General features: G+C 39.8%; 1 protein-coding gene and 1 long non-coding RNA gene across 2 annotated transcripts in view; one reads left to right on the forward strand and one right to left on the reverse strand.

Annotated features, from left to right (window-relative positions):
- abca4b (ATP-binding cassette, sub-family A (ABC1), member 4b) overlaps nt 1–18,452 on the forward strand; it is a 38,434-nt gene extending 19,982 nt beyond the window's left edge. Inside the window, exons 18-50 of the mRNA XM_071491956.1 lie at nt 12–104; nt 531–734; nt 1,178–1,355; nt 1,577–1,708; nt 2,131–2,270; nt 2,367–2,504; nt 2,891–3,072; nt 3,269–3,374; nt 4,185–4,390; nt 5,500–5,554; nt 5,851–5,910; nt 6,402–6,565; nt 6,689–6,813; nt 6,960–7,058; nt 7,376–7,657; nt 7,865–7,897; nt 8,010–8,115; nt 8,192–8,266; nt 8,532–8,701; nt 9,874–10,051; nt 10,245–10,360; nt 10,679–10,826; nt 11,491–11,614; nt 12,059–12,188; nt 12,388–12,508; nt 13,333–13,395; nt 13,804–13,910; nt 15,093–15,234; nt 15,517–15,651; nt 15,947–16,050; nt 16,233–16,325; nt 17,145–17,394; nt 17,708–18,452. Coding sequence (XP_071348057.1) covers nt 12–104; nt 531–734; nt 1,178–1,355; nt 1,577–1,708; nt 2,131–2,270; nt 2,367–2,504; nt 2,891–3,072; nt 3,269–3,374; nt 4,185–4,390; nt 5,500–5,554; nt 5,851–5,910; nt 6,402–6,565; nt 6,689–6,813; nt 6,960–7,058; nt 7,376–7,657; nt 7,865–7,897; nt 8,010–8,115; nt 8,192–8,266; nt 8,532–8,701; nt 9,874–10,051; nt 10,245–10,360; nt 10,679–10,826; nt 11,491–11,614; nt 12,059–12,188; nt 12,388–12,508; nt 13,333–13,395; nt 13,804–13,910; nt 15,093–15,234; nt 15,517–15,651; nt 15,947–16,050; nt 16,233–16,325; nt 17,145–17,394; nt 17,708–17,824 — 4,376 coding nt within the window. The 3' untranslated portion in view covers nt 17,825–18,452. The remainder of the gene's footprint in view (nt 1–11; nt 105–530; nt 735–1,177; nt 1,356–1,576; nt 1,709–2,130; nt 2,271–2,366; nt 2,505–2,890; nt 3,073–3,268; nt 3,375–4,184; nt 4,391–5,499; nt 5,555–5,850; nt 5,911–6,401; nt 6,566–6,688; nt 6,814–6,959; nt 7,059–7,375; nt 7,658–7,864; nt 7,898–8,009; nt 8,116–8,191; nt 8,267–8,531; nt 8,702–9,873; nt 10,052–10,244; nt 10,361–10,678; nt 10,827–11,490; nt 11,615–12,058; nt 12,189–12,387; nt 12,509–13,332; nt 13,396–13,803; nt 13,911–15,092; nt 15,235–15,516; nt 15,652–15,946; nt 16,051–16,232; nt 16,326–17,144; nt 17,395–17,707) is intronic.
- A 227-nt stretch (nt 18,453–18,679) lies between these two features.
- LOC139629376 (uncharacterized) lies at nt 18,680–26,017 on the reverse strand. The gene is made up of 4 exons (XR_011692956.1): nt 25,790–26,017; nt 24,371–24,453; nt 19,976–20,036; nt 18,680–19,031 (listed from the first exon to the last, which is right to left on the reverse strand). It is a non-coding gene; the product is annotated as an uncharacterized lncRNA (long non-coding RNA).
- Between the last annotated feature and the right edge of the window lie 1,793 nt (nt 26,018–27,810).

The raw sequence follows: 27,810 nt of genomic DNA on the forward strand, positions 1-27,810 counted from the left end.
CTCCTCCACAGGACAGTACGGCATTGGTCAGCCATTCTACTTCCCATTCCAGCCCTCATACTGGCAAACACCTGCACCCTCTTGTTCGGAAATGGCTGATCCAGGTTAGTAGCGCTGCCTCTGAATCTCCCTGTGACTGGAAGGTTGTCGCTTCACTCAGATTGGCAACTAATACCTGAGATAGAGAAGTGATTGTGCTTTTATCCTCTGTTTCAAAATTAAAGTTCTGCTAGAAAAGGCGTCTAATCCCCACTTGAAGTCTAGTTATACTGGTTCTGAGTCAAGGCCCCGTAAGGAAGACACGCTTCCTTAGTGCTCAGATCAGGAACAAGAACAGTGTCTTGGTAAAAGGCGATTTTGTCGGGGGCTTCTCGCCAGCACAGGGTCTGAAATCAATTCCTACCTTTCTTGATAATGTCATCTTTAAGATATTTGGCCCGCTCCTCTGTCAAGACGATAAAGCAGTTAAGAGTTAATACATGTACCCCACACAGTCACTGCAGTTTAACTCTACTGTCTGTCTCCTCCAGATCCTGAGAAACCTGAACCAGAGAACATGGAGAAGGATGCTGAGAGAAGGGGGACACCAGAGACATACACCTGCAATGGCTCAGCCAGCAGGAAAAACTGCAAGCACCAATATAAGAGGGAGCGGCTGGAGAGAGAGAAGGAGCTGCTGAGACGACAGCAGGAAACTCCAAATCAGGAGGAGTGTCAAGACTCAGGGAAGGAAGGTGAGGACACAAATTCAGCACCATAGCCAAGTGTTACCTGCAGCATTGACTGAGAGGAGGAGGTTGACGCCGAGCTGCTTGTGGGAGACACTCGGAGAACATCTGGTGGGCAGGCAGAGTAACACACCACATCTGGATCTGCAAGACAGATCGAGAGATGAGACACCAGAGAACAGTTGAAGGAAAAACAAAGAGCCTGCATCCATATCTATGATAAATAACAAGTGTGACTGACAAGTATTGCTTTGATTATTGATTTGATTAACAACATGATTTTCCAGTTATGTGAAATATCCTCAAACTGTAGAATTTAAGATATTTTTATTTAGTTTTTGAAGCTTTCCTTCACACAGATTGGCATCTCACAAAACCACTCATTTCTTAATTCAAATTAAGATTTAAGAGTAAGTTTTAATTACTCTCTTTGCATCTGTCCAATGCAGGTCAGTTGTTCTTTGAGCCCGACCCAGTGGGCCTGACGATGGGAGTGCAGATCCAGGACCTGGTGAAGGTGTACGATGGATGCTCTCGTCCAGCGGTCAACTGTCTCAACATCAATTTCTACGAAGGCCAGATCACTTCCTTCCTAGGACACAACGGGGCGGGAAAAACCACAACTATGTAAGCTGAAATCAGATTTTAGAAATTATGAATCTGATATATTTCTAAGTGCAGGGACGGGACACAGAATTGTTGAGAAATCTCAACAAAACCATCTGAAAAGATGTTTTTATACTTGCATGGCTTTCACAGCAGAGTTGTAGGAGAGACTTTTCCATTTGAACATGACAAAGAGATCTTATTCTCCACTTTTTAAATAGGATCTGATACGTTTTTTCCAGGTCCATCCTGACCGGCCTGTTCCCTCCTACATCTGGCACAGCCTACATTAATGGAAGAGACATTAGGACTGACATGGACATCATCCGTTCCTCTATGGGGATGTGTCCTCAATACAACATCCTCTTCAAACAGTAAGTAACATTGCAGATGCTCAAATCAGTTCAGTGACTCAGTAAAAAAACAAAAAAAACCAACAGTGTATTTCCGAACTTTTGCAACAGAGCAAAAAAGACTGAAAGAAGAAAGAGAAACTATTGTGAGGAGATAAAATTCATGTTGATTATATTTTGTTTGTTAAAAGTTAACAGCAGTATTTTGAACGTCTAGATTGTATTCAGCTGTGATAAACACACCTTGTTGAAATCAGTGCATATTCTTCAACTGTGGCTTTGACAGCAGCTAAAAGTTGAAACCCAGAGTTACTGATTTACTTCCATATCCAAACTTTTGCAGCTTTTTAAAGAATTCACACAGTAAAAAACTGTCAAAACCAACAATTTCACACTCTTCCCCTGTAAACGTCTTCATTACCGCCGCCCTGTTTTTGTTCCAGTCTCACAGTGGAAGAGCACATCCTGTTCTACTCACTGCTGAAGGGTCAGACTCAGGCGGAGGCAGAGAAGGAGGTGGAGGACATGCTGGTGGACCTGGGGCTGCCTCACAAGAGAGACGATGAGGCTCAGAACCTCTCAGGTCAACCTCTTGTTTCTCTGCGTGTGTACAAGAGAGATATTTGCATTTATATTTATATATATATTAATAGACATTAATTTATTCATTATTGTGCAGGCGGCATGCAGAGGAAACTGTCTGTTGCCATGGCATTCGTTGGAGGGTCAAAGGTCGTCATCCTGGATGAGCCCACCTCGGGAGTGGACCCCTATTCCAGGAGGTCTATTTGGGACCTCCTCCTGAAATACAAAACTGGTAAAAACAAAACAAAACACAACATTTTACCCCTTTAGCTCCACGTTCCATCTGACTTTACACCTGCAGGTCCACATCTCACCCCACGGTCCAGGTTTTTACTGTTATACTTAAGACACTGAAGAGTGAAACTGAATCTTTTGCATCTTCTCACATCTCCTGAGGCACTTGAATTAAGCAGTGAAATGATCAAACGGAAAAATTCAGCTACACAATTACAACAGAAGCAAAAAAATGTCATCATAAAATCAACATGGCTCAGAATCTGTTGACAAAAGCACTTGAAAGCTATGGCTTAACCATATTTTTTGACGATTAGAGCGGACTGAAATTTCCCTTTGATTCAGCAAAAGAGTCTAAGTGAAAGTTTCCCCCCCTGTGCGCAGGCCGCACGGTGATCCTGTCCACCCATCACATGGACGAGGCCGACCTGCTGAGCGACCGCATCGCCATCATCTCCAAAGGACAGCTGCACTGTTGCGGGTCACCCCTCTTCCTCAAGAACTGTTTCGGAGTGGGTTTCTATCTGACGCTGGTGCGCCGCATGAAGGACCTGAAGAAGAAGGAGGTGAGGTTTACCTCTGGCACAAAATCAACCACCTGCAGTGTTTCCTCCCTCCCCCATCTGTTCATGCTGCATATTGTATCTGTTTCTAACACACAAAAGGAGAACACTTTTCTTCCACTGTGGAAAGGTTCACTCTCCTGGCAGGATTTATTTTTCTCCGTGTTAAAGCTGCTCTTGTTGTTGCTGTTTCTGTCAGAATGACTGCGACTGTGCCTCCGACTGCTCCTGTTCCTGCTCCATATGTACCAGATACAAAGATCAGTCTCAGACCCAGTCACAGCATCTAGACAGAGCTCTAGATGGTAAGTGTACACTGTACATCTCCTTTACTGTACCTGCATACTCATGAGCTGCTCCCCCTCAGTTTTCTTGCATCTCTCACACCTCTTTATTATTGAGGAGAAGTGTGAGATATAGATTTTGTTGGTGAAGGTTTTTAAAAAGAGGGGAGGACATTTTGGATAGTCCCCACTTCTTCAAAGGGCTGTCATGGAGTTAAACTTGGTATTTGTGTTAATGTTGAATTCAGGTTTAGGTTAAGCTTAGGATAAAGGCACGTAGTTGGTTATACAGTTTTTTTTGAGGATCATTAATTATTCATGACTAAATAAACAACAAAATTAAAAAATAAACATCTTTAGTTATTATTTTGTAAGAGTTTAACACAGAAACTTATCCAGTCTAGAAGTTTATTGAATAATTAAGAATTATTTTCAGGGCCCCAAGTCAATTAGGGTCCTGACAAGTGAAACAGTACACATGTGTGTGTGTCACCTGAAGGGATGTGTATGTCTTTGTGTGTGCTAGCTGGAGTTCACATGATTGGCCCACGTGTCCGAAGCTGTAAAACATCTACAGAAACAAAACAATATTTTCCCCTTTTTATAATTTAGTGGTGATATTGACCTAAGAGCCGTTTCCGCTTAATTCTGCCTGAGGACACAGAGCTTGAGATGCAACGCCATGAAGTTGTCCAAGCACCAATTACTCATCCACAGCACTGGAATAATAGTGTTTGTTTTTGTTTTGGGGCATAATAAGCTGTTTCCCTTCTTGGTTCCACTTTATTCTTCAGTACCTCCTTCAAATGTGCTTTTCTGTCTTCCTCCCAGGGGATATAGACAGCATCACCAGCCTCATCCACCACCACGTCCCAGAAGCCAAACTGATTGAGACGATAGGACAGGAGCTGACGTATCTGCTCCCCAATAAAGGGTTCAAGCATCGGGCGTATGCCAGTCTGTTCAGGGAGCTGGAGGAGACTCTTGCTGACATGGGCCTCAGCAGCTTTGGCATCTCTGACACGTCACTAGAGGAGGTAGGGACATCTCTCCTGTGCTGATGAACAGTGACAGTACATTTACTCATTTTATGCCTCATTATAGAGAGAAATATTGTGAGTATTTTTTTACTCCACTATATTTACCTAACAACTGTAGTGACTAGTTACTTTTCACATGAAAAACATATGATACGCTTTAAAAATTCAATGCATTACAAAACATTAGGTCTCTGCTTGGTGTATCTATCAGTATTAACAATCTAATAATGTAATATGATATATTATCACAGTTCATTATACTGCAGAACAACTACCTGTAATTTGCTGACATTAAGTATATTTAAAGTCAGCAAACTCTACGTTTTATTGGAGTATTTTGATATTGTTGTATTGGTACTTTTACTTTGTTTGAGTACTTCGTCCACTGCTGTCAAATTGTTAATCAGTGTGGTTTTTCAATTCAGCATTTACACTGTATGAAAATGATGTCAGGTGGCTGCTTCTACCATGAATATCCCATCAACTTTCAAGTGGTATACACCACAGTTTTTGCAAATTCTGCCACAAGAAAAAGGCCTGCAGTTACATTTAGAATGATTTACTTGAAACTCTCATAATTGACTTGCTTCAGTCGTTGACACTAGAGTCTTTAATCTTGCTGTTAAAAATATCAAGTATTTTTTGTCTGTTTTTTTGTTTTTTTAAAGAACAAGTGAAAGAATCTCCCAGTACAAGACAATATTTCAACCTTTTGCCAACACAGATAAATTTGCTTCAGGATGTTTGTAGAAATTAGTGTCATTATATTGAAACAATACAAAATAAGGCTGGTTGCCTTAGAAAACAGGATGAAATTATCGAACCAAACTGGCTGATTTATTCGCTTGTTTAAATGACACCTTTTTAAACTCAACAGACGACCAAGATTTATAAGTAAGATGGATGTTTCAGCCGTCTGAGTGCATACTGAATGTGATGGCAGCCTTTTTTTTCTATCTACACCTGAATACATTTCTGTTTTTTTCAGAATCAAGTTTATTAAAGGATTCAGTATCTTATAAGTTCTGAGTTCAAAGGAGGAAGTTATATTTAACCCATGAAAAGTTTTCAAAGTTTAAAGTTTAAAATTGTTTTTTTATTTCCAGATATTCATAAAGGTCACTGCAGATGGAGAAGCAGCGAATAATGCCACCACTCCTGGTAAATACCACCACTGATCTTCTGCATGGCCTTTTCCTGGAATTGAATTTCTGACCCGTTGGCCTGTCTCTCTAATGTGCTGTTAAGCCGTTTGCTCCTCACCTGTTTTTATTATGCTGTTATTGTTGCATATCCCCAAACTGTCACTTGACCAGTGACCACAGTACTTCTATAAACTCTACATATGGTCCAGTGAATCATTTGTCAGTTTTAACCCTCTAGTTTTGTGTGTGTTTGTGTGTGTGTGTGTGTATGTGTGTGTGTGTCTCACTTTTGTGTCGCACTCCCACCTCTAGAGCAGTGGATGTTGCAGCGGAGAAAAAATGACAGCAGTGTTGGTGTAGAGGGAGATGAAGGTCAGAAACTTGAGAGCCACTCGACAGAGCTTGGGCAATATAAAAGCTTTTTTCTTTTTCTTTTTTGTTGAATCTACTGGACCTGGGTCAATCAGAAGGAATTTTATCTATAAAATTTTATCTTTTTATGTGGGGTTTATCACATCAGGACAGTTTAGATCTCATTATGTAAGGAATCTATAATATTCTGACCAATAAAAACCTTCTGTGTCCACCTAAATCTTACGGTAATATTTAAATTAAGTCTTGATTATTTTCCTCTCCAGGCAGTTTGAGTGATCCAGGTCTGGGAAGATACAGTAAACAAGAATGCAGGAAGCTTTCAGAAAAGTTATGCTGCTTCTTTTCCTGCGCAGCACTGCTTCACATTCATACATCTACTGACCTGCTCAGTCAGATCTCAGCTGCTGATCCTGAGCCTGCCCTCTCCAGCTTGCTGCAAATGTTTCGTCCTCTATTCATATTTAAATGACAACACTTTCTGACCACAGAACACAATGGCGTGAATGGCACTACCCATGGTGCATCAGACAGCAGTGCAGGAAGGGGCTCCCGGCAGGTGAAAGGTGCCAGTCTGATCCTGAAGCAGTTCCATGCGCTGCTGGTGAAGAGGTTTCACCATGCCACAAGAAGCCAGAAAGACTTCCTGGCACAGGTTTGTGCTGTGAATAGTTTTTATTCACTGTGTGGATATTGTTACCAGAGAAACAACACAATGAGGTAGATTTTTAACAGACTTCCAGAGTGTTGTGACTAATTTATTCCTGTGTGATTTCAGATCGTGCTTCCTGCCAGTTTCGTCCTTATAGCTCTGATCTTCACCATGATCGTCCCTCCGTTTGGAGAGTACCCCAGTCTGACTTTAACACCCTGGATGTACGGACAGCAGTTCACCTTCTTCAGGTTAGACCCGGTGACAAACACGGTGAAATAGCAGTTTCGCAAACTCCCTGCTAATGGATTCCACCTTTATAAACTATCTGTAAATAGGTTTAATGTGCAGGACACCAGCTGATTTTCCTTCCCTCCACTTTCTCTTCTCTGTTTAGTAATGAGCAGCCATTTGACCCCAAAATGAAACGCTTCACGGAGCGTTTGTTAAACCCACCGGGCCTGGGGACCCGCTGCATGGAGGGAGAACCACTGGGGTGAGTATCAGGACTATAGATAGGATATGACAGGACAGCACAGGGTAGGAAAGGATGAGATCGTTACACAAGCGCATATTGCTCCTATTATTCACAATAAGTGGTGCAGGCGTCCTGGACCATTAAAAGATAATGAGGAAAAGACCTTGTCCTCTGTGCCTGGAAAACATACTGACTTTATAGAAGTTACCAGTGCAGAGAGTTATAATACAAACCAAGAATTATGCTGTACAGAACACCTAAGCAGCTATATAAATATTACCTCTAAATGCTCGTTGATTTAAGTTTTTGCACTTTCACCGCTCATTTCCCTCCAGACTGTCCTGCAGTAACAGCTCATCAGAGTGGGAGTATCCCGATGTCTCCCCTGTGGTCAGAAACATCTTACAGAGTCCTGAGTGGAACCAGAGAAACCCATCTCCCTCCTGCCAGTGCAGCAGCAGTAAGAAGTTGACCATGATGCCCATCTGTCCCATCGGCGCGGGAGGCCTCCCTCCTCGCCAGCGAGTCGAGGCCACGGGAGACACGATGCTGGATCTGACGGAGAGGAACATCTCTGACTACCTGGTGAAAACCTACCCAAGCCTCATCAGAACCAGGTACAGTTTACGGGTGCATTGAGATGGTAAAACCTGGAAATATTACATAAGAAATATAAACATGTCTCAAAAGACACACACAGGAAGATCATCTCCAGAGTTTCTAAAAATGCTTTACACAAGCTGTGACTGCTCTGAAAATCATATTGTTTGACCACTTATTGAAATACCTCTCTGCTTAATCAAATCCTCATTTTCCTTCCACAGTTTGAAGAGCAAATACTGGGTGAATGAGCAAAGGTAAAAGCCTCTCTCCATACCCGTCAGTCTTAGTCTCCCTCTTGTGTATATTATTCATCTTCAAAGAGACGTTGTGGAGTGATGAGTGGGAATCTTCTGTCTCTCTGATCAGATACGGAGGTCTGTCAGTAGGGGGACAACTTCCCATCCTGAATGTGGACCCCAAAGACATCCAGAGTGTTTTCCACCAGCTGGGGCAAATGCTCAACATCACAGGGGTAATTACTTTGCTTTTCATTACAGACATGAGTCGTGTCCATGACGGCAGCTTACAGCGAATATTATCTTTCACAGGGTTACAGTTCCAGACTTGCACTGAGGGACATTGGTCCTTTCTTGCGATACATGGAAAGTGAATTCAATGTAAAGGTAGGTGTGGGTTGGATAGAAATAGTTACTAGGCTTCTTTGCTTTCATGTGACAAACTTTTCAATTTATAAAGTCTTTCATATCACAAGGATGCTGACTGATGGCTGTAAGTGCTGGTTTTAATAGCTTTGCTTCCCACTTAAAGTAATGAAGGTTTTATGTTAGGAAGGTCGGCTGGCAAGTCCGTGTAGCGTAGATCAGTGCTGTAATTACTGAGTCAGAAGGCTGCGAGATGTATTCATTTACCTCTGCTCTCTGCTGTCAGGTGTGGTATAATAATAAAGGCTGGCACGCCATGGTGGCCTTTATGAATGTGGCCAATAACGCCATCCTGCGGGCCTTCCTGCCTCCGACTGCCAAACCTGACGAGTTTGGCTTCACCGCCATCAACCACCCTCTGAACCTCACCAAAGAGCAGCTTTCTGAAGTCACTGTGTGAGTGTTACTTTTAAATTTATGTTATTTATTTCATTGTTTTGGTTTGTACATTAAAATAGACATAATATAAAGGATAAGCAAAAACCTTTTCATATGAACTGTACTTTTACCGACATAGATCTAGATGTACTGTACATGGAATTAAACAAAGGCTTGTGCAGGAGAGAAAAAGCTTTTACTAAGACCTCTCCTAAAAACTCAAGGAAAGTAAAAGGTGTGCGCTTAGATGCTTTTCTAGTGTTATCGACCGCTCAAAGTGTTTCATAATACACCGATTCACTCATACATTCATACAGCGCTTTTCTATCACACACTAATTTGGCAATTTGGGGTTCAGTATCTTGCCCAAGGACATTTCAGTATGAAGACTGCAGGAGCCAGGGATCGAACCAGAGATCTTCTGGTTATTGGATGACCAACTCTAAATAGAAAAATAAACAGTATTACAATAATAAAAAATAATGACTGGATAGAAAGCGCACTACAAAGTAAAGAAAAAGGAAACGAAAGAAGTGAAAAAAATAATAATATAATAATATATAATAAAATAAAATAAAAGAGTTTAGTATTTTTTTGTTTGTTTTTTTCATACAATATGCTGACATTTAATTTAATTTAGTTTTATTGATTTTTTTGCAACATTGAGCAGCTACAACACCTTCTGCTCTTCTTCTGACATTTCCCATTAATTTAGAAAAAGGAATATAAATAAATAAATCTGATCATTATTGGAAACGAGTTTACATGACCTTATCTTAAGATCTCATAAATTATAGATATGAGTTTCTCAATATATATATAAAATTATATTTCTATATTTTATTATTAGTTATTAGAATACCATTTACCAATAGAAATATAGTATTATTTCTATTAATTTTAAGTTCCACCTGAGCGTAGATATGCATTCAGTTTTATTTGCCTTTAGTTTTAAAGCCTTTTTATGGATTTGCTTGTTTATCTATTTGTTTATTTATTGGTATCTGTAATTGTAATCTCGCATTTCATAAATTACACAATTCAATTCATTTCATTTTTCATTAAATGACTATTGGATTCTTTATTTGTGAGTTTGTGTGTCAACCTTTTTTGAAAAAAACATTTCTAGTATTTGATGTCAAATTTTCAGACCAGAGCGCACAGCACTGACTGTCGGCTTCTTCCCTCAGGTTGACCACCTCAGTAGACGCCGTGGTCGCGATCTGTGTTATTTTCGCCATGTCCTTCATCCCCGCCAGCTTCGTCCTCTATCTCATCCAGGAGCGTGTCACCAAGGCGAAGCACCTGCAGTTCGTCAGTGGGGTCAGCCCTTTTGTTTACTGGGTGGCCAACTTCTTATGGGACATGGTGAGTCAATCAATATATAATCGGTATAAAGTATGAAATCAAGGGCCAGAAACAATATTAAAATCTACATCTAATGATTCTGATTTCAGTTTTCAAATCTTTATTCACATTTCATATAGATAGATGTATCAATAGATCAACACTAATTGATTTCTGTATTTAAACCTCATATGACTGATGTTTTCTCTCCTAGATTAACTACTCTCTCAGCACTGTGATGGTGGTTGGCATTTTCATGGCTTTTGACAAAAAGTGTTACACGTCATCGTCCAACCTGCCAGCACTAATTGCACTGCTTCTACTATATGGGTAAGGATTTGCTTTATTTCTTCTTTTTTTTTTGCATGTGTGAAAAGGAAGCACAAATTGTGCAGGTTGAGGTGGTGATATACTGTAAGAGCACCCAAAGGGCTTTATTAGGATGTCTCACCTCTAAAGGAAAAACAAATTTGTGACTGAATGAAACAAGAGGAACTGGATAACAAGCAAGAAATCCATAGAGAAGGTCCATAAATTACATGAAAGGGAGGTGAAAAACACTAAAACAGGCATAAAATGAATAAAGACTCTAAGGCTGGAATTTATTCAGAGATATTTTATCTTTTCTCTGCCTCCTTTGCCTCATAGATGGTCAGTGACACCCATGATGTATCCCATGTCCTACATATTCAACATCCCGAGTACTGCGTACGTCTCTCTGTCGTGCATCAACCTGTTCATAGGCATCAACAGCAGCGCCATCACCTTCATCCTGGAGCTTTTCGAAAACAATCGGGTAAGAACATATAGATGGTAAAATATTGCAAGAAAAGACACAATTCATTTTCAAATGTAGTGACAAAATGAAAAAGGGCTGTTTGATGAAAACTATACACTGTATTGTGTTGTATACATGTTGTATCCAACATTTAGGAAATGACAACAGATCTCGTGTCAAATGTGTCGTCAAAATGTGAAAAGCAATAAACCCCAGTTTTACGTAACGCTGAAGAAGAGCAGATGCAGGTCACATGACTAAAAACATGATTGGCTGGGGGTCGTGTACACTCGACTACAGCTCTGATGAACCGGGAAATTAGTTTTCTGCTTTGAGTGACATTTCAGCTGGATTTCTTAAGTTTAATGGGGAGTAAAAAAGTTTTATACAGAAGTTGCTTCAGAGCATTCGTTGGTCATGTTTGCATGAGCTCTTCATGCTTAGATATTGGGCAACTCGAAACTTTGTGTTAGATATGATGCAAATGTTTGATGAGAACTAATTGCAGAGATGATGAAAGTGCAGTGATATTTAGTGGACAACTTCAGAAATAAGATGTTTAATTTAGACCAAAATGTTTCTCTCACAACATCGACTGACCACATTTAGTCTGACGTTGCTGTTAAAATTTGTATCATCTCTGCTGTGAATTGAATGTGTATGTGTGTTGTTCTGTTTCCAGTCTTTGCTGATGTTCAATGAGTGGCTGAAGAAATGCCTGCTGGTCTTCCCTCACTTCTGCCTGGGGCGAGGGCTGATAGACATGGCCATGAACCAGGCTGTTACTGATGTTTACGCCAGGTTTGGTAAGTCCTGTGTACTTATGGGTTGTTTTTTCTAATTGAGTTTTCCATCATTATTTCATGATATAAAGCATAATTTCCATCACTAAACATGTTTAACATAAAAGGTTTGGTTGGGAGCCTCGTTAGACTTCATCAGAAGTCATCAGAAAAAAATGCTTTTTGGATTATTGTTTGTTTGTTAATCGGTTACATACACATTTGATGGGAAAAGCTCATTTTGCAGTTTCCAATGGGAAAAAAGTTTGACCAACTACTCCTTAGTCATGTCAGATTTTTGAGTGACAAACAACTCTGCTGTACGAACAACTTATCACCATCTTCTCTATCCGGGAAAATAATGTTTGTTCAGCCAGTGAGATATATAAAATAAAATCATGTGGGGTTTACTGTTCAGTCACTGAACAAAGGGTTCATTTCCAGTACAGACCATTTCTCTGTTTCCAGGTGAAGAGTACACAGCAGACCCTTTCCGGTGGGACTTTGTGGGGAAAAATGTCGCTTTCATGGCTGTGGAAGGCTTTGTCTACTTTAGTCTCAATCTTCTCATCCAGTACCGGTTCTTCTTGGACCACTGGTAAGGGACCGGCTTAACACAGATCAGCGTACAGGTTTACATTCACAGCATCTCAACCTCTTGACCTTTCCATCGAAACTTAACTCGGAAAAACGCACCTAGGGTCACACCTCCGGCCAAGTTGTTGACAGATACAGTGCAGCTCTGTTCTATTAAATGTTTGTGAACAGATGATTTTTTTTTTCCCCGTACCCTTCAGGTTATCAGACCACAAACAGGCTGCAATACAAGATGAAGACGATGATGTGGCAACAGAGAGGCAGAGAATTTATGATGGAGGGAGTAAGACAGACATCCTGCAGATCCGAGACCTCTCGAAGGTAGAAACCACTGACTCAAACACGTCTGTGACTAAACATACCTTCACGTAATCTTAATTCTATCATCAGTGTTAAGTACGTTTCTTTTTTCCATTTTTAAATCCAGTTTAATTTGTTAGTTTTAGTTTAGCTTTATTTTCATTAGTCCCTATATCCATATTTATATAGATATTTATACAGTTGAATGAAATGTCATTCCTCCCAAGGGGCCAAGGAGCAGAAAGAAGATTTAAGTTGTGCACATCCACAAAACCTTAGTTAGATCGAGGCAGGATCCAAAGAATAAAACAAACCAAACAAAATCTATAAAATTAAAATTCAACCACACATTAGAATTACAGCTCCCTTTTAATTTAAAATTATTTTGTTAGCACTTTTTCAACCAACTTCAAATGTTAAAAATAAAAGAAAGAAAAATACACTAAAGAAATAAGGCAGAGGATGGACACAACAGTACAGACAAAACAATGAGAAAATAACAATTCGGCAAGTCCTTAACAAGCCTGACAGCACATACTATACCACTAATAAATATTATATCATTAATTATAGTTGATTTAATTTAGTAGGATTGAATTCATAAAAATGATTTTAAGACTAAGAACTGCAGCATTAACAGCAAATACTAGCAGATAATTAGAAATACATAAACACACTGTATGTAATGCAAAACAAATTCTAAAGGTGATGTGTGCATACAGATTAATGCATTATTAAAAATGAAACCGGCATATTGTATTGATTACCACTCATAATAAAGTGTACACAAATATAGCAACACAAATAAAGCGAGTTGTTATTGTTTCCCTGGCTTCTCTGCACAGACGTATGTGGGCAGGAAGAGGGCAGCTGTGGACCGGATTTGTGTGGGAGTCCCTGCAGGAGAGGTAAAGTCACTGGGTTCACTCAGAGCTACTGATCCGTTTTTTTTTTAAATTCCAATTCTCAAGTTTTGTCTTCTTGTGTTTGCTCAAGTCCACCCACACACTGACTAAGCTTTGAGCCGCGCTCTTAGGGATGCAGATGCATTTACCATCAGCAGGCAGCATAACAAAGTATAATTATCTGTGGCCTTATCTCTGTCTGGGTTTGTTTGTTATATTTCTAGTCTAATTTTCTCATGTTTTTTTTTTATTAATATGTTCATGTACATGAAGCCAAATAGATTATTAGAGACTCATAAGGGTATCAGTTATCATTCTCTTTAATAGTGAGTTACTTTCAGTGCTTCACTGTCAGTATCTCAGCTGAATGTCATCTTGTATTGACACCCTGACTGTCTTTTGTCCCGTTAGTGCTTTGGCCTCTTGGGAGTTAATGGAGCTGGAAAGACGACGACCTTCAAAATGCTGACTGGTGACACTGATGTCAGCTCTGGGGAGGCCACTGTGGCAGGTTACAGGTACATAAAGATCAGTCAAATCTGTCCTTGAACGATGTAGCACCAACACAAACACAGGCTGGGATCAGATGGTGTTTATAAAAAAATATCTGATTGGTTTTGGTTTATCCTGAACGCAGTCGCAGATGGGTAACTACTGGAAACAGTCCAGTGAGTGAAAAAAGTTTAAAGACCCAGAAGGTCATTCAAACATAATTCACAGCCTGTGACTAAAACTAATGTGTTTCCCTACTAGGCAAAAAAGGGCTTGATTGACAGTTAAGTTTTTGAAGCCCCAAACCAAACTCTGTCATTGAGCAGTGGTTCTGGTGCCAGTGTTCTCTGATAAAAATATTTTTCATGCCAACTATTTCAAAGTGCCCAGTCTTCCACTCAGAGTTCTTGTCAGGTTTGGAAAACCTCTCAAATAGCCTTTAAGACACTTAAACTCCATTGAAACTTAGATTATTGAAAGTCCAGATTAGCTATCATTATTATTATTATTATTATTATTATTATTATTATTAGCTATTTAAGCCAAATGTGTTACAGTGGCTCCTGACAAGATGACAAGGGGCAAATGAAACCCCTTTAAATACAACAATATTATGTACTTGTGACCTCTCCTCAAAGGCTATGGCCTCAACGTGGATGTGAGTCATGAGCGGTTAGTTTTTCCCTCAAAGTTTGTTTGTATTTGACGGATGAGGAGGTGGAAGTATCCTCTTGTTCTTGTTTTCTAAATTGTGGTGGGGACTTTAGCCTAAATGCACACTAACCCAAGGGGACTTGGGTACAAAAACTGAGGTCCCACTCTAAACGGGTAGAGACTGCTTTCTGAGGGTTAAGACCAGGGTTAGGTATTTATTTGTGATGGCTAAGGTTATGGTAAAGGGCCACTTGACTATTATGTCAATGAGTGTTGCTTTTTGTGAAATACTGGATACTTTCAAAAACATAAGTAGCAGTAATTTTTGACAAAAACTAATTCGTCCATTAAATGTCTAAATGTAGCTGATAAGATTAATTTGTCCTTTTTTATTTATTCAGATTTAATAAACTTTGCTCATAGTAATCAGAATAATCTCATCCCTCATTGACATGTTTTAAATAACGACATTATCAGCACCACACTCAGAGTTAATTGTTATTTATACAATGTTATGTGCTCTGTTGACTCACACCCTGTGTCTTGTTTTCCAGCATTGTGACAGAGATTCTGGACGTGCACCAGAACATGGGCTACTGCCCTCAGTTTGATGCCATCGATGAGCTCCTTACTGGCAGGGAGCATCTCTACCTCTACGCTCGTCTCAGAGGGGTTCCTGAGTCAGAGATCCCCAGAGTGAGTGGGACTCCAGCTGCTTCACATCTTCAGCTGTCTCATTCTGCTACCCAAATGAGGCTACTATTTGGCTAAGCACTAGACAGAGAGCTCATCTGTTTTGTAAATCTTCCCTTTACTGGTGCTCAGTGTTTTCTAATGTTTGTTTTGTCCTTTTAATTTTGCAGTGGTGTTGTTATGACGTGCTTTGTTAACAGCAGGGGCTCCCCATCCTTAAAATGTATGCATTAAGGCTCTTGGGGTACAAGTATCCTCCAAAAACTTGTCCTCTTTCCCTTGTAGGTGGCAGAGTGGGGCATCCAGAAGCTGGGTCTGACAGAGTACGCCGGCTGCTGTGCGGGGACCTACAGTGGAGGCAACAAACGTAAACTTTCCACAGCTATCGCAATGATTGGCTGCCCAGCGCTGGTGCTGCTGGTGAGTTAGCCAATGACGAGGCGCTCATGAGCCCATTATTTAGGTTTGTGGGTTTTATGCAGGGATTTATCAATAAAATGGTATATGGATCCAGATGGGAAGCCATATGGGTTCAGTCAAGCCTGGCATGGAATGTTTTATACATTGGCAGGCAACAGCTTGGTTCAGTTCAAACTGGCATAAATCTAAGATGTTTGCCATATGTTGATAGAGATAAGGATTTGGTCTTTGCTCACATGGTCTTATGTGCTCAGTCAGTCAAGTTTGCTGTTTGTTTGTGGCTGTGTGTGTTTAGGACGAGCCCACGACGGGGATGGACCCGCACTCTCGGCGCTTCCTGTGGAACGCCATCATGAGTGTCATTCGGGACGGCAGAGCCGTGGTGCTAACATCACACAGGTTCAATATCTAGTAACAGGATTAATCCACTGCACACAGCTGCTGCAGCAGCTGAATAAACACTGTTTACAACTGTTCAGCCAAGAATTGTTGATGAAATCAGGACTAGACTCCTGTTTGCTTCATTTTATTATGAGGTCTGTGAAATGTTAAAAGACGGATTATTGTTGTTTTCCTTCCAGTATGGAGGAGTGTGAGGCCCTCTGCACTCGACTGGCCATCATGGTCAATGGGACCTTCAAGTGTTTGGGTACCATCCAGCACCTTAAATACAAGTAAGAGTTTTTGGTTGTTTTAGCAAACGTCTACACTGATTAGTTACTATTTAGTTACTCAGTAGCACAGGACAGATCATTCATATGTACTGAGATAACCAGTATGTTCCAGGAAGAGCTGAGACTTTGTGTCGTTAGCCTTAAGAGCTATTTGTAAGTTTTGCTATTGCTACTTCGCCAACATTAGCATCAACAGTTGTTAACTTACTAAAGGTTCGGGCAAAAGATATAATATTGCTCTATTTTGTGTGGCAGTTTTGTATCGATTTTGTTTCTTTTATATAATACTAGAATAATAAAATCAGTGGCTTTTTCAGTCCACTAGATGGTGGTGTTGAGATTGTTTTGGTGAGGTCAGCAGAGGTGACGCTCAGCGTGCGAGAAGAAGTTGGTAAAACAAATATGGAGGCAGACAGAAATCAGAAAATCAGATTTGGGGACAAAGGAGATGGATATGACACATGGGATTTTCAAGGAGTGTCATATGAAAATAAATTTACATAAACTGATTAAATGAAATTATTAAAATGAAAAATAATTCTTAACAGTCTAGAAAAAATGTGAGTTCAGCATCAAACTTAATTCCTTTACTCTTCAAGAGCTGCCTCCAGCAGTGGAGAACGACACCAATGTTAACTCTCACGTCTTTTATTCGTCTACTTAAGTGGCCACGCTAACCTGCTAGCTCCAGCCCATCCCGCCATTTTCCAAAAACACATACCAAGTATTAAAAGCTGTAGACATTAATACAAAGTATGAGAAAATGTACAATTAATCCTTAAACATGGCTCTTTTGTATATGCTGTTTCCCTCATTCAGATTTGGTGACGGCTACGTGGTGACCATGAAAATCAAAGCAGCTAAAGCTGGTTTGTCCCCAGAGCTGGAGCCTGTCGAGAGCTTCATGGAGAGCTGCTTCCCCGGCTGCGTTCAGCGGGAGAAGCACTACAACACACTGCAGTACGAGATAGCCTCCTCCTCCCTAGCCAGGATATTTCAGCTGGTGGTGGCCAATAAAGAAAGGCTCAGCATCGAGGACTACTCTGTTTCTCAGACGACACTGGACCAGGTACGTCAGAAACTTCCCCGTGTTTCATGGATGTAAGGGAATGTGAAGGAACAATTGTCAGTCGCCTCCTGACAACTTTTTAAACTACTACTTTTATATGAAATTAGATTCAATATGAAAATATTTTTCACTTCTCTTTAAAGAAAACTGTTTAATTTCCATTTTAAACGAAGTCCAAACACTGTGCTGGAAATAACTAAATACTAACCATCAATCCTGAGCAGATGTGGTACAGCTTGCTCCTATTGTGTCAACAAACGTCTTATTGCACCTTTAACTAGATCAGCTTACTAAATCAGTCCCTGTCGTTCAGGTGTTTGTCAACTTTGCCAAGCAACAGACAGGAGAGGACGAGGACATAATGTTACACAAACGAATGGCAGGAGGAAGAAAAGACATCAAGATTTCACCGGTGAAGAGGAAAACATGAAAAAGTCACCTGTAAATGTACAGGGACACGAATGTAGAGGTCTTACTCTGCAGGGCAGTAAAATAACTTTCCATCACCTCTTATATTCCACTAGCCAAATTTGCTTTTTAGGACAGGGATGACCCTCGCCGTCACTGGTAGAGCAGTCAATCAAAAATCAAGCACGTCTGACATATAACTTGAAATCATGTGGGTTCCTCATCATGGTATTTCTGTTTATATTGACTAACTTGTATAAATATGTACATACTGCATATGTAATGAATACTTAAGCACCTTAGCAGTATTTTTAAAACGTCTACATTAACACACACACACACACCTCAATTTTATTGACCCTGTTTAAATGAAGTGTCATTTCATGTTGTTTGTCTTGACTGTCTGAATGCAAACCATGTTTACTATCACTTCCATTCCTCTCATTCATTTACTGTTGTAAATCTAAGTATTTCTTTGTCTGTTTCATACATTGCCATGTCATGTTGTTCCCCAGTGTCAGTACAAAATAGCAGATGTTTCTCTTACAGGATTTAAGTTCAGGAAAAATGAGCTGTTAGATGAATATAGATGTAAATAAAGAGGAATTTTATTTTGTATCTGGCCAAATAAACCTTAAACATGCTTTCTACTTTATGCTCTGTGCAGTCCTACCTAGCTGATTTGTACTGCATCATCACACCCAAATAAAACAGTCCAAAGTTTCATAAGGTATATGTGAAGTGCAGTGTTTGTCATTAAATATTTCAGCCTTTGCTTCTGTTATATGAAGAATGTATAAGCCCCTGGATGCTACTGTGGGTTCTTAAGAGTTGAAAGGCTTTGTACTGTGCTGACCCACAACATGTCCTCTGACCTCCACTGAAAAGCTAAGAAAGCCACTGCAGGTCAGCGGAGTGACTCACAGATAATTTTGCATTGGGGCCAAGGCAACAGTGTGTGTGTGCTGAGTGGCCTGTCACAACCTGGATTTATCTGACACACAGTCCAATTACTGCTCTTCTGCCGCAAGTGGATGGTGTCATTGCCTCAGGCCGCCCACTAGCCTGAATTTCATTGGCTACCTCAAAGAAAAACAGAGGGATGATGGCACTGTGGCTGCTAATGAATTCTCTGGTGTGGATCTCATGCTCCTCTCCTGCCCATACGGTCATCTGGATGAAGCTGCTGAGCATGAGTAGCGCCGCTGTGGGAGGGCAGGCAAGTCATTCTGTAACAGGGTGTGAAATGTGACTGCCTGTATCTGCCTGAATACTGAAAAAGGCTCATTTAGAGCATGGTGTTAAAAAAACAACTTGTTATTGTCTCTGTTATTGCAACCAAAATCAATTTAACACAAATTCTTATTAACAGCACTGTGGACAGGTGGAAACTAACTAAGCACTGAGGTACTTTATATTAGATTTCCATTTTATGTGACTTTATAATTCAGCTGCACTTGAAACCAATGGACCAACAACATAAAATACAGTATGTAATGAAATGGAAAATATAAGGTAGTATAAAAGTCAGAAACACTTTTTGGCCGACTCCCTGTTGCTGTGTCACAACTGAAAGACAGTCATTAAATGATGGAAATATCCTCCCCCTGTGACAGGAGATGAGGAGTGTCATCTACATGTTTGGGATCAGGTCAACGATCAAGTCGTGCCACGCTGCAGTGCACAGCTGTTACTCTCATTAAAGCCATTAAAGTCAATCTGCTGGAACTGAAGTCAACAATGCATCTACAAAATCACAGCTGACTTCAGACTCCTCGGCTCTTATTGTTTTAATTTGACACGTCTCCGTCACGTCTGTCAGCGAAATGCCTGAAATTCGAATTTAATGAAGTTTAATGAGGCATATTCTGTGTTGAGAAAGTCAAAAATCACATGCGGAACAACAGATACAAAAAGGAAAGTGAAGCAAATGTGACCTTTTAAAATTATAAATGCAAATATAAGAAAAATAATTAATTTACTACTACAGCCTAAATTATTGAGACTTAATTTAATGGAAAACCTGCCTGACTCACATTAATTTAATTACCCCCAATAAAACTTTCTGGCCAAAATATGAAATAAAAATTATCATACACAGTGGAAAACAATCCTTTTTTGCTCATGTGCTGAAACGTTGATTTTAGATGAAAGATTTCATGGTCACACTCACCTGGTGGTGTGCACAGCGGGTGATCTGTGCAGGCTGCAAACCCCCCGGTGATATGACAACTCTGAGGAGAAGAATATGAAATGTTTTTCTTTTAATATTGTGATAATATCAAAACTTTGAGCCCGCATGTTGCCTTCATTCTCTGACTGACAATTCTTGCACAGACATCTCTTGTTTTGGCAGATGCCATATGGCGTGTAATACAATCTGACTGCTTCGTAGAGACAAACTTCATCATTAGTATTACAGTGTAGAGAGAAGAAACCGACCCCGGGGGACTTGACAGGACCAGTGGCTACCAGCTTAATGAGCACTGCTCAGCCTCAGTAGTACATTGGTCTCTCCTAATCACATACATACCATGTATTGATCCAGGGCGTCCTACCTTCAATCAATACATATGAAGTTAATTATGTGATGAACTGTGTTTATTACAAAATCCATTCTACACTGCAGCGATTCCAATACCAATAAAACTGTCCTGAACTTTACAAGTCTCTGTCTCTCTGCCCTGATGCACAGTACTTGGTGGCTTCCAATTCAAACAGTGTAGCACTTCCATGTAAAACACATTGAATGGCCCTCTGTATTAAATGTGTGATATAAACATAACTGACAAGACTTAATACGTGGTATTGATTTCTGCTTACAGTTAAACATCAGACAAATATCTTATAAAGAACTCGCCTACTGGAGGTTTTTAAAGGCACCAGTCACACACATAAAAACAACATCTATAGATGATGTCAAACAGCCATTTGCTGTGATAAATGAGTGGCACTCATAGGTATCCAATATATGTTAAAGGGCCATTCCTCTAGTTTTATGGTGATTTACTAGTCACAGGGAGTATTAACATCCTACACAGCTTAGTTCCATAATATTAGTTTGGACATGACACATTTTTAATAAAACCAAAACACCATTGATGTGGAGTCTGTGGGCGTTTACCCAGCAGGAGCGGTCTAACAAAAGATGCCACATTATATATAATTTATATATTATCATATTCTTATTATTTATCTTTCTTAAATATTTGTTATTGCAGTTTCTTTGCAGCTTTCTTTTCTCTGCACTTCCACTTTGCTGCTGTAACACTGAATTTCCCCACTGTGGGACTAATAAAGGTGATCTTATCTTATCTTACAGTAGCAAGTAGCATTTTGGGAAATGTAGGACCCAATGGTTTTATTTGACCCATACTATGGGGTAAAAATCTCAGTCTAATTTGTCTCTTTTAAGGCCATAAAGCCCCCAAAATTACATCACTGGAGTAACCATTCAATGTTTGCAAGGTGGACCTGTGTTTATTTTATTATCTTATTTTAATTATTGATATCAGTGATATTTTGTTATTCCGAGGTTACTCTGAGTAAAAAGCAATGAAATTTCTTACTATGGCCAAGGCCACAGTTATTTGAGTCTTTCTGAGGATTTGAGGCTTATCTGGCAGCTGTAATGATAATAAATGTTGGACCATAGTGAATGATGTGGATTAGTCTTTTTCGTGCTTGGAGCAGATTAGAAATCCTTTTTTTATTGTTTGCAAGTTTTAGTTTGCATAGACAGCCGGGTTCAGCTGTTAATGCCGTTATGAGGCATGATGTGAGGGTTTCTTGGAGGAAGAATATGACTGCTTTTTCTTTTTTTGAGTTACAGCATTTCATGCTTTTAAAGTCACTTTTTCAGCTTGTGAGCCAGAGCGGTGGATATTTTGGGTCATAAGTTTAATTGGGGGCATGGTTGAAGGATGGACTCAGAAAAGATTATAGGAGTGGAGAGTGGGCAAAAAAATATAAAAATATATATATAAAAAAGTAAACTCCTTGGTGAGAGAGCTCAGGTTGAGCCAAAAGGTGGAGAATTGTGTGTCAAGGTTGGTGTGTGTGGTGCTTTGTGTTGTGTGAGAGAGTGAGACAGAGATGGGCAAAGAAAGAGAATAATACAGATTCACGTGTACAATAAAAAGAAAAGATCTTGATTGCACTCCATGTCTGCACCAGAGGACCAAAACTGTCATGCTTTGACTTCCACATTCAGCTTTCAATCACTGGCATTCAGGCAGCTTTCCATATAGATGTCTGCAGCATTATCTGTAAGTGTCCAGCAGCACAATCATCTAATGCACCATGAGACAGCTGACAGGAGAAAGTTTAAAAGTATGCAAAGAAGAACAGTATTCTATAACTATGAGTATGATTTGGGACCTTTGAATTATAGTTTTTTCACTCAGTTCTGCAAAACAAACTTTCTCAACTTCCTACTGTTTACTCTTATTATTATTCTGGGGTGCAGAGTCTATAGTGTATCAAAACTCGCCAGGAAGGAGGCCACATTTATTGACAGAGCCAGAGTGATAATACAGAAAATAGTTTGATTGATTACTAAATACATTGAGACAAATCCTTTCAGTGAGCCATCTGAACCCCACAGGTCCTCACCGCTACAGAATCAGAAAGGTTAGAGAGGAACACGCCCATCGATAAAGTCAGTATTGAGCAAAAGCTCAGCTGTTTCCTAAATTACCCTAATCATGGCGTTTTCCCTGAGAAGGCTGGGATCATCAATCATTTGTTGGTAATCGATCAGTTACTGTGCTGACTGAATCAAAGTTGGGGTTGTACAAAGTTTACAGTAGAAGAGCCGCAGGACTATTGTTTCATTTTCCAATATACAGCAGGATTCAGCAGGTGATGATCATCCTGGGTTTTATTTCTGAGAACTCAATGACTGACGTCAAAGCTTTATGTGGTTTTGATATTTTTTATGTCCTGTTTGTGACCTGGAACCAACTACATAAGGGCAGCAGATTTATAAAAGAAAAAAAACTGAACAAAAACACCCCAATAATGTCTTATGTCAACAAAGTAAGGTGCCCTATGCTGAGGTATCCCTCTGTGATCTGCTCAGCTCTGTGCCCCCAACCTTCAGAAGGTGTCTTTTGAAGTCTGAGGGATGTGTGGGCTCATAGAAGGAATTGCTGATCAAGTGTGCTTTTAAAGTGCATCAGAAGCGTGCAGCCAGCCTGCATCTTCCTGACTTGTACGTGTGTGTGTGTGTGTGTTCTTGTTTCCATAGAGGCTGCAGGAGCCGCCCTTGAGAAATCTTGAGCAAATACTTCTCACACCCACACACCATTATTCACACTACATAAAATGTTGCTCGTGAATCCTCGGAAACCATACAAATGAAAATATGATGCTGACTCAAACTTTCATTGTTCACGCTTCGACACACATACTAGAGTCAATCAACAAGTGAAGATTTACTTACGTCCTCTGGTAATTTGTGGTAAATTGATCACAGAAGGAGCTGTGGAAAATTGTAATTTATGGACTAATTACTTTCATCACTGTTAATATATTTCTTATGATTGTGAACACTCCTCTTTTTCATCCTCTTCGGCTGCGCTCTGTACTTGCCATACCCTGAGACACTTGGTCATTTGCATTTAGAGTGCATACTATAGATAAAAAAAAAAAAAAATACAGCCTCAAAATGAAATCACTTGGGACTTAATGGAAGAAGATGAAGTTCTGCTGGTGCGTTAGATTTGTGAGGCACAAAAGGGACAGTGAGAGAAAGTTTCTGGAGTTGGTATCTATGAAGAAATCTCAGTATAACTCGAGAGTGAGCTGATTTTGTTGGTCTGGGTATGTGGGCTTGTGTGGGCCTTGGGGACTGTAATAAGAAGCAGGATCAATAGTAGAATTGACTCATCATTAGGTTGGCATTCTTGCACTCTTGCTGTTGTGAATACCAACTTCCCCGCTCTGTGTGTTTATCATTTATCATGGCACAGTGTCAACATTTTCACAAGTTTGGCTCAGAAAAAACTCCGGTGCCTTCAATTTAATGTTCTCCCACGGTGTCTCATCAGCGCAGCCACATACACAGACACTAAAGAAATCCTACGACACAGACCGCATTTGCATTTGCCATAAATCTCGAGCCAAGGTGCTGTGGTGATATAGTGAGCCATTAGAGATATGACAAATACATTCATTAGCTTCCTCACAGCACCTCAGCTCCATGCTGTTAATCCCCTGGGGAGAATTGTGAATAACTTTGTTGCTGCCTCTAAAGACAGTGGTATCGACCCCAGGGGTAATAGAGGAAAAGATGATTGAGACGGATGGATCGACATAGCTCACCTTCAAGTGCTATTCTTGGCCTATTGATTATGATTATGAAAAATGTCAGGCAGAGGGTGTTATGCCTCAGCTACAGGTCACAAATATAAAGAAAGAGCAGCTGTGAAGACTTTTCTAATGGAAATCTCAAAGCCTCTATGAGCAGACTTGGAATAATTCATCTTCACTGCAGGTCTTAGCTATTTTAAAGGAGCTCTACAGTAAACTGAATATTGATGAGACCCTTTACATTACCTCATACCTTAGTTTGCCAAACAGCTGTATCTGAAGAACTTGTATTCCTCAACAGGTCATTAGGTCAGTGCTGATGATTCAGTCCGATCTCTGGGGAAGAACCATCAAATGGAAAAATTGATTTAAAAAAAAAAAAAAAAAAACGAGAGATGGGATGGTGGAGGAGTCAGAGGTTACATGATCTCACATCTTTTATCTCTGAGGAACCGTTTCAGCCACAACAGCTATGACCTTAACATCCTGTTCTCCACTTTTATGTCCCCGAAAAGTCAAACTGAACAGGAGCTTTGTTCCCTGATACACATCTGCTGTGTGAGTCACATCTCCTTCGAGAAATAACCTGAGTCCAAAAGGAAGAAATTCATATTATAGATTTTTTTGGTCTCATGGTGGCATGATGGCACCTATTGAAGACTAGGTGGGTGGTTATTATACTAAGAAATAGACTCTTAAATAAATAATCAATGAATTATTTATTCATTGATTAGACCAGGTCAGTGTGTGATGACTACATGCAATCTATCAACTGTAATTGTTGACAGACAAACAAGTGTCATAAAAAAAGGGCACATACAGAAGATTCTCCAATAGACATGGAATGATTATATATATATATATATATATATTATTTCAGTGGAAAGGTTTTGGCACTTTAGATGTCTCAAGAGCACTGATGTCACCATCAGCTGAGTCAGTCTGGAGTCACATGCAGAGACAGAATAAATCCACAGGACAACTGTGGTAAGTTGTCTGTGTACAAGTGTACTGAGGACAACTGCTGCTGTTTTAAAGGCGAAAGGTGAGAAAATCAAAATATTCATTTGATTTAGGTTTTCACTGATTACGAATCTTTGTTAACTGATGATTAAAAACTATTAACAGCATTGTTTTTGAAAACATCCTCACTTTACTTTTGGTGCCTAAAACCTTTGCACAGTGCTGGATATTTTGTGGCTTATTTATTGTCTACTGACGGATTTAATTTGGGGAGATGTATTTATATTTTCCATTAAATGTGTGTTTATTTAATTTCATATCACTACATTTAATCACATGTTAATTTATTTCACTTGTCAATTAATTATTTAATCAAACTGTTTATCTTATTAATATAAATATGACCCTCTAACCTTAGAGAGGTGCCTCCTGTCTCTGCATTAATTCGTCCTTGGAGAATTTGTTTCCACACAGCCAATCAGATCGCTTCAATTTAAACTGTATTTGCAAAAAGCAATGAACTAATTTTATATCATAAACAGATGCTATGACTTTGAACTTTGAACAATCACAATCACATTAGCTAAGTCACAAACACGAACTCACATCTTGCACATTCACTTGTCGAACAAACCAACAAACAACCAACCACAGGGGAAAGTGCTCTGGTGACTCAGTCTGCTGCACATCAAACAGCTCGTCAGCTTACCTGCAATTATCACTTTGGTCCGTTTTGATGCTGATGTGGTCTTCAATCTTCTATCAACACACCGTCAGCCAGTGTCTTGAAAGCTACAGGTGAAAATTCGTTAACTTTTTCCTCTCAATCCCCAGCTGGTGTTTGGCTTTCCAGCTGCTATCAATCAAGCCTGCACACCGACACGCCCCTAAAGCCTCTGAGACGAGAAGACCAGGCAAAAAGGAGCATTCTGAGATTTCCACAGACTTTTTTTTACTCCTGTTAATAATAAAAACCTGCCACAAAAGGATTAACTAAATAGATTTCAGTATTACAGAGTTTAAAGTTGGAGTTTAAAAGTTTTACTCATCGCTGTCTGACAATATCTTCTCCAAACATTTCATACACATTTTATACACATCTTTCAAATTCAGCCTGGCATATTTGGTATTTTTGAAAACTTTGGGATCTCCACTAGAATTTAAAATGGAGTTCGGCAGGTCTGAACAATGTCCGGCTGTGCATTGTGAGCTTGTAATGACTGATTCACCTGGGAGCTGCTGCATGTGAAGGGGGGTTGTTAACACTGAAAATGGAAACTTCGCAAAGCAGTGTTAACAACTAAATACCACACTGACTTCACCTAGATGTTACCAAGCAACCAAATCAAGACAGTGATGGTTAGTTGACTAGATTAGCTAGGTAACACACCTAGCTGTGCCAATATATCTGCCAAAATCGGCAATACATCGACTATAATCCTGTTTTTAAGGTTATGGAGCAGTAGATTGTCTTGTCACTTGACACTATCTGAAATGTCCTGATATTGTAAGCCCTATTTAATGCATCAAGAAATGCTAAATTGATTGGCTGAACCATGGAGGGAATTGTGAAAACTGAACTATGAATAGTTTCCTTTTAAAAAGGTCATTCATGCCTCGTTTACGGAACATAATTGAATCATTTGCCTGGGGAATACGTATGATTCTCTCATGAATGTCTAATTGATTTAATTTTAGACCATTAAAAAGGAGAAAGTCAGAACAGCGCTAAAGCACCAGGTATACACACAGTCACTACATCACACAGACAGTCAAACAAAATCCACAATAGTTGCTTATAGAAATAACTGATGTACACATCCACAGTCCGCTTCTTATACGCCCTAATGTAAACCAGGCTGACAGCAACAGGGGCAGCTGCAGGAGCTGAGTGTAATGGAGGTGATGCCATCCCCACTGTGAGCCCATTAATGTCACAGACAATAAGGAGGACTGTCTGCAGTCACAACCTATTGAAGTTTATTGCAGCTCACTGTCAACTTCTGTTCTTTCCGTGAGTAACACAGAAAATTATTTCCCTGGTTACATTAAATGATAACAGTAGAAAGAAAGAAACAAACTGTATGCTTGCCTCTGTAACATTTTGGTAAATAAGCGCTCTTGGTAAGAGTCAGGCTAAATAAGAAGATACCACTCTCATGTGGAGCTGGAGCCAGGAGGTAATTAGCTTAGCTTAGTATAAGGACTGGAAGCAGAGGGTCTGTCAAAAGTTCAGAAATACACCTAAAACTGTCAAATTACTGTGCTTACATTCTGTTTGTGTATGATAAAACAGAGTTGATATAAAATGGTGTTTAGTGAGCCTCCGTGGTGCTAATAGGCAGACTATTGAAGAGACTTTTGAGAGAGAGAGAGAGAGCGAAGCTAGCTGCTGCCCCCTTCTTCCAGTCTGATCTAAGCTGTAGCTTCATAATGCACAGAGGAAGTGAAAAAGCATTTCCTAAAATTTCTAACTATTCCTGTAATGCAGTGGCTCAACGCACTGCAACTTAGAAAACACATGCAAATAGACAAAACACAAGCAAATTCAGAAAACATCTTCATTAATTTGACAACACATGTGCTGCAAATACTGACAACACAACGGAAGTGTTTCCAGGGGACACAAAAAAGTGACGAACCCCTATGGGATGCACTTGCATGGATACATTAACATAATTGTATTACAATACTTACATGCACACTTGTTCAATGCTTTTAACTTCAGAA

The sequence above is a fragment of the Trachinotus anak genome, unplaced genomic scaffold (genome assembly GCF_046630095.1).
Source record: "Trachinotus anak isolate AG129_WGS33_773 ecotype Australia unplaced genomic scaffold, CSIRO_AGI_Tana_v1 ptg000012l, whole genome shotgun sequence".
Classification (NCBI taxonomy): Eukaryota; Metazoa; Chordata; class Actinopteri; order Carangiformes; family Carangidae; genus Trachinotus; species Trachinotus anak.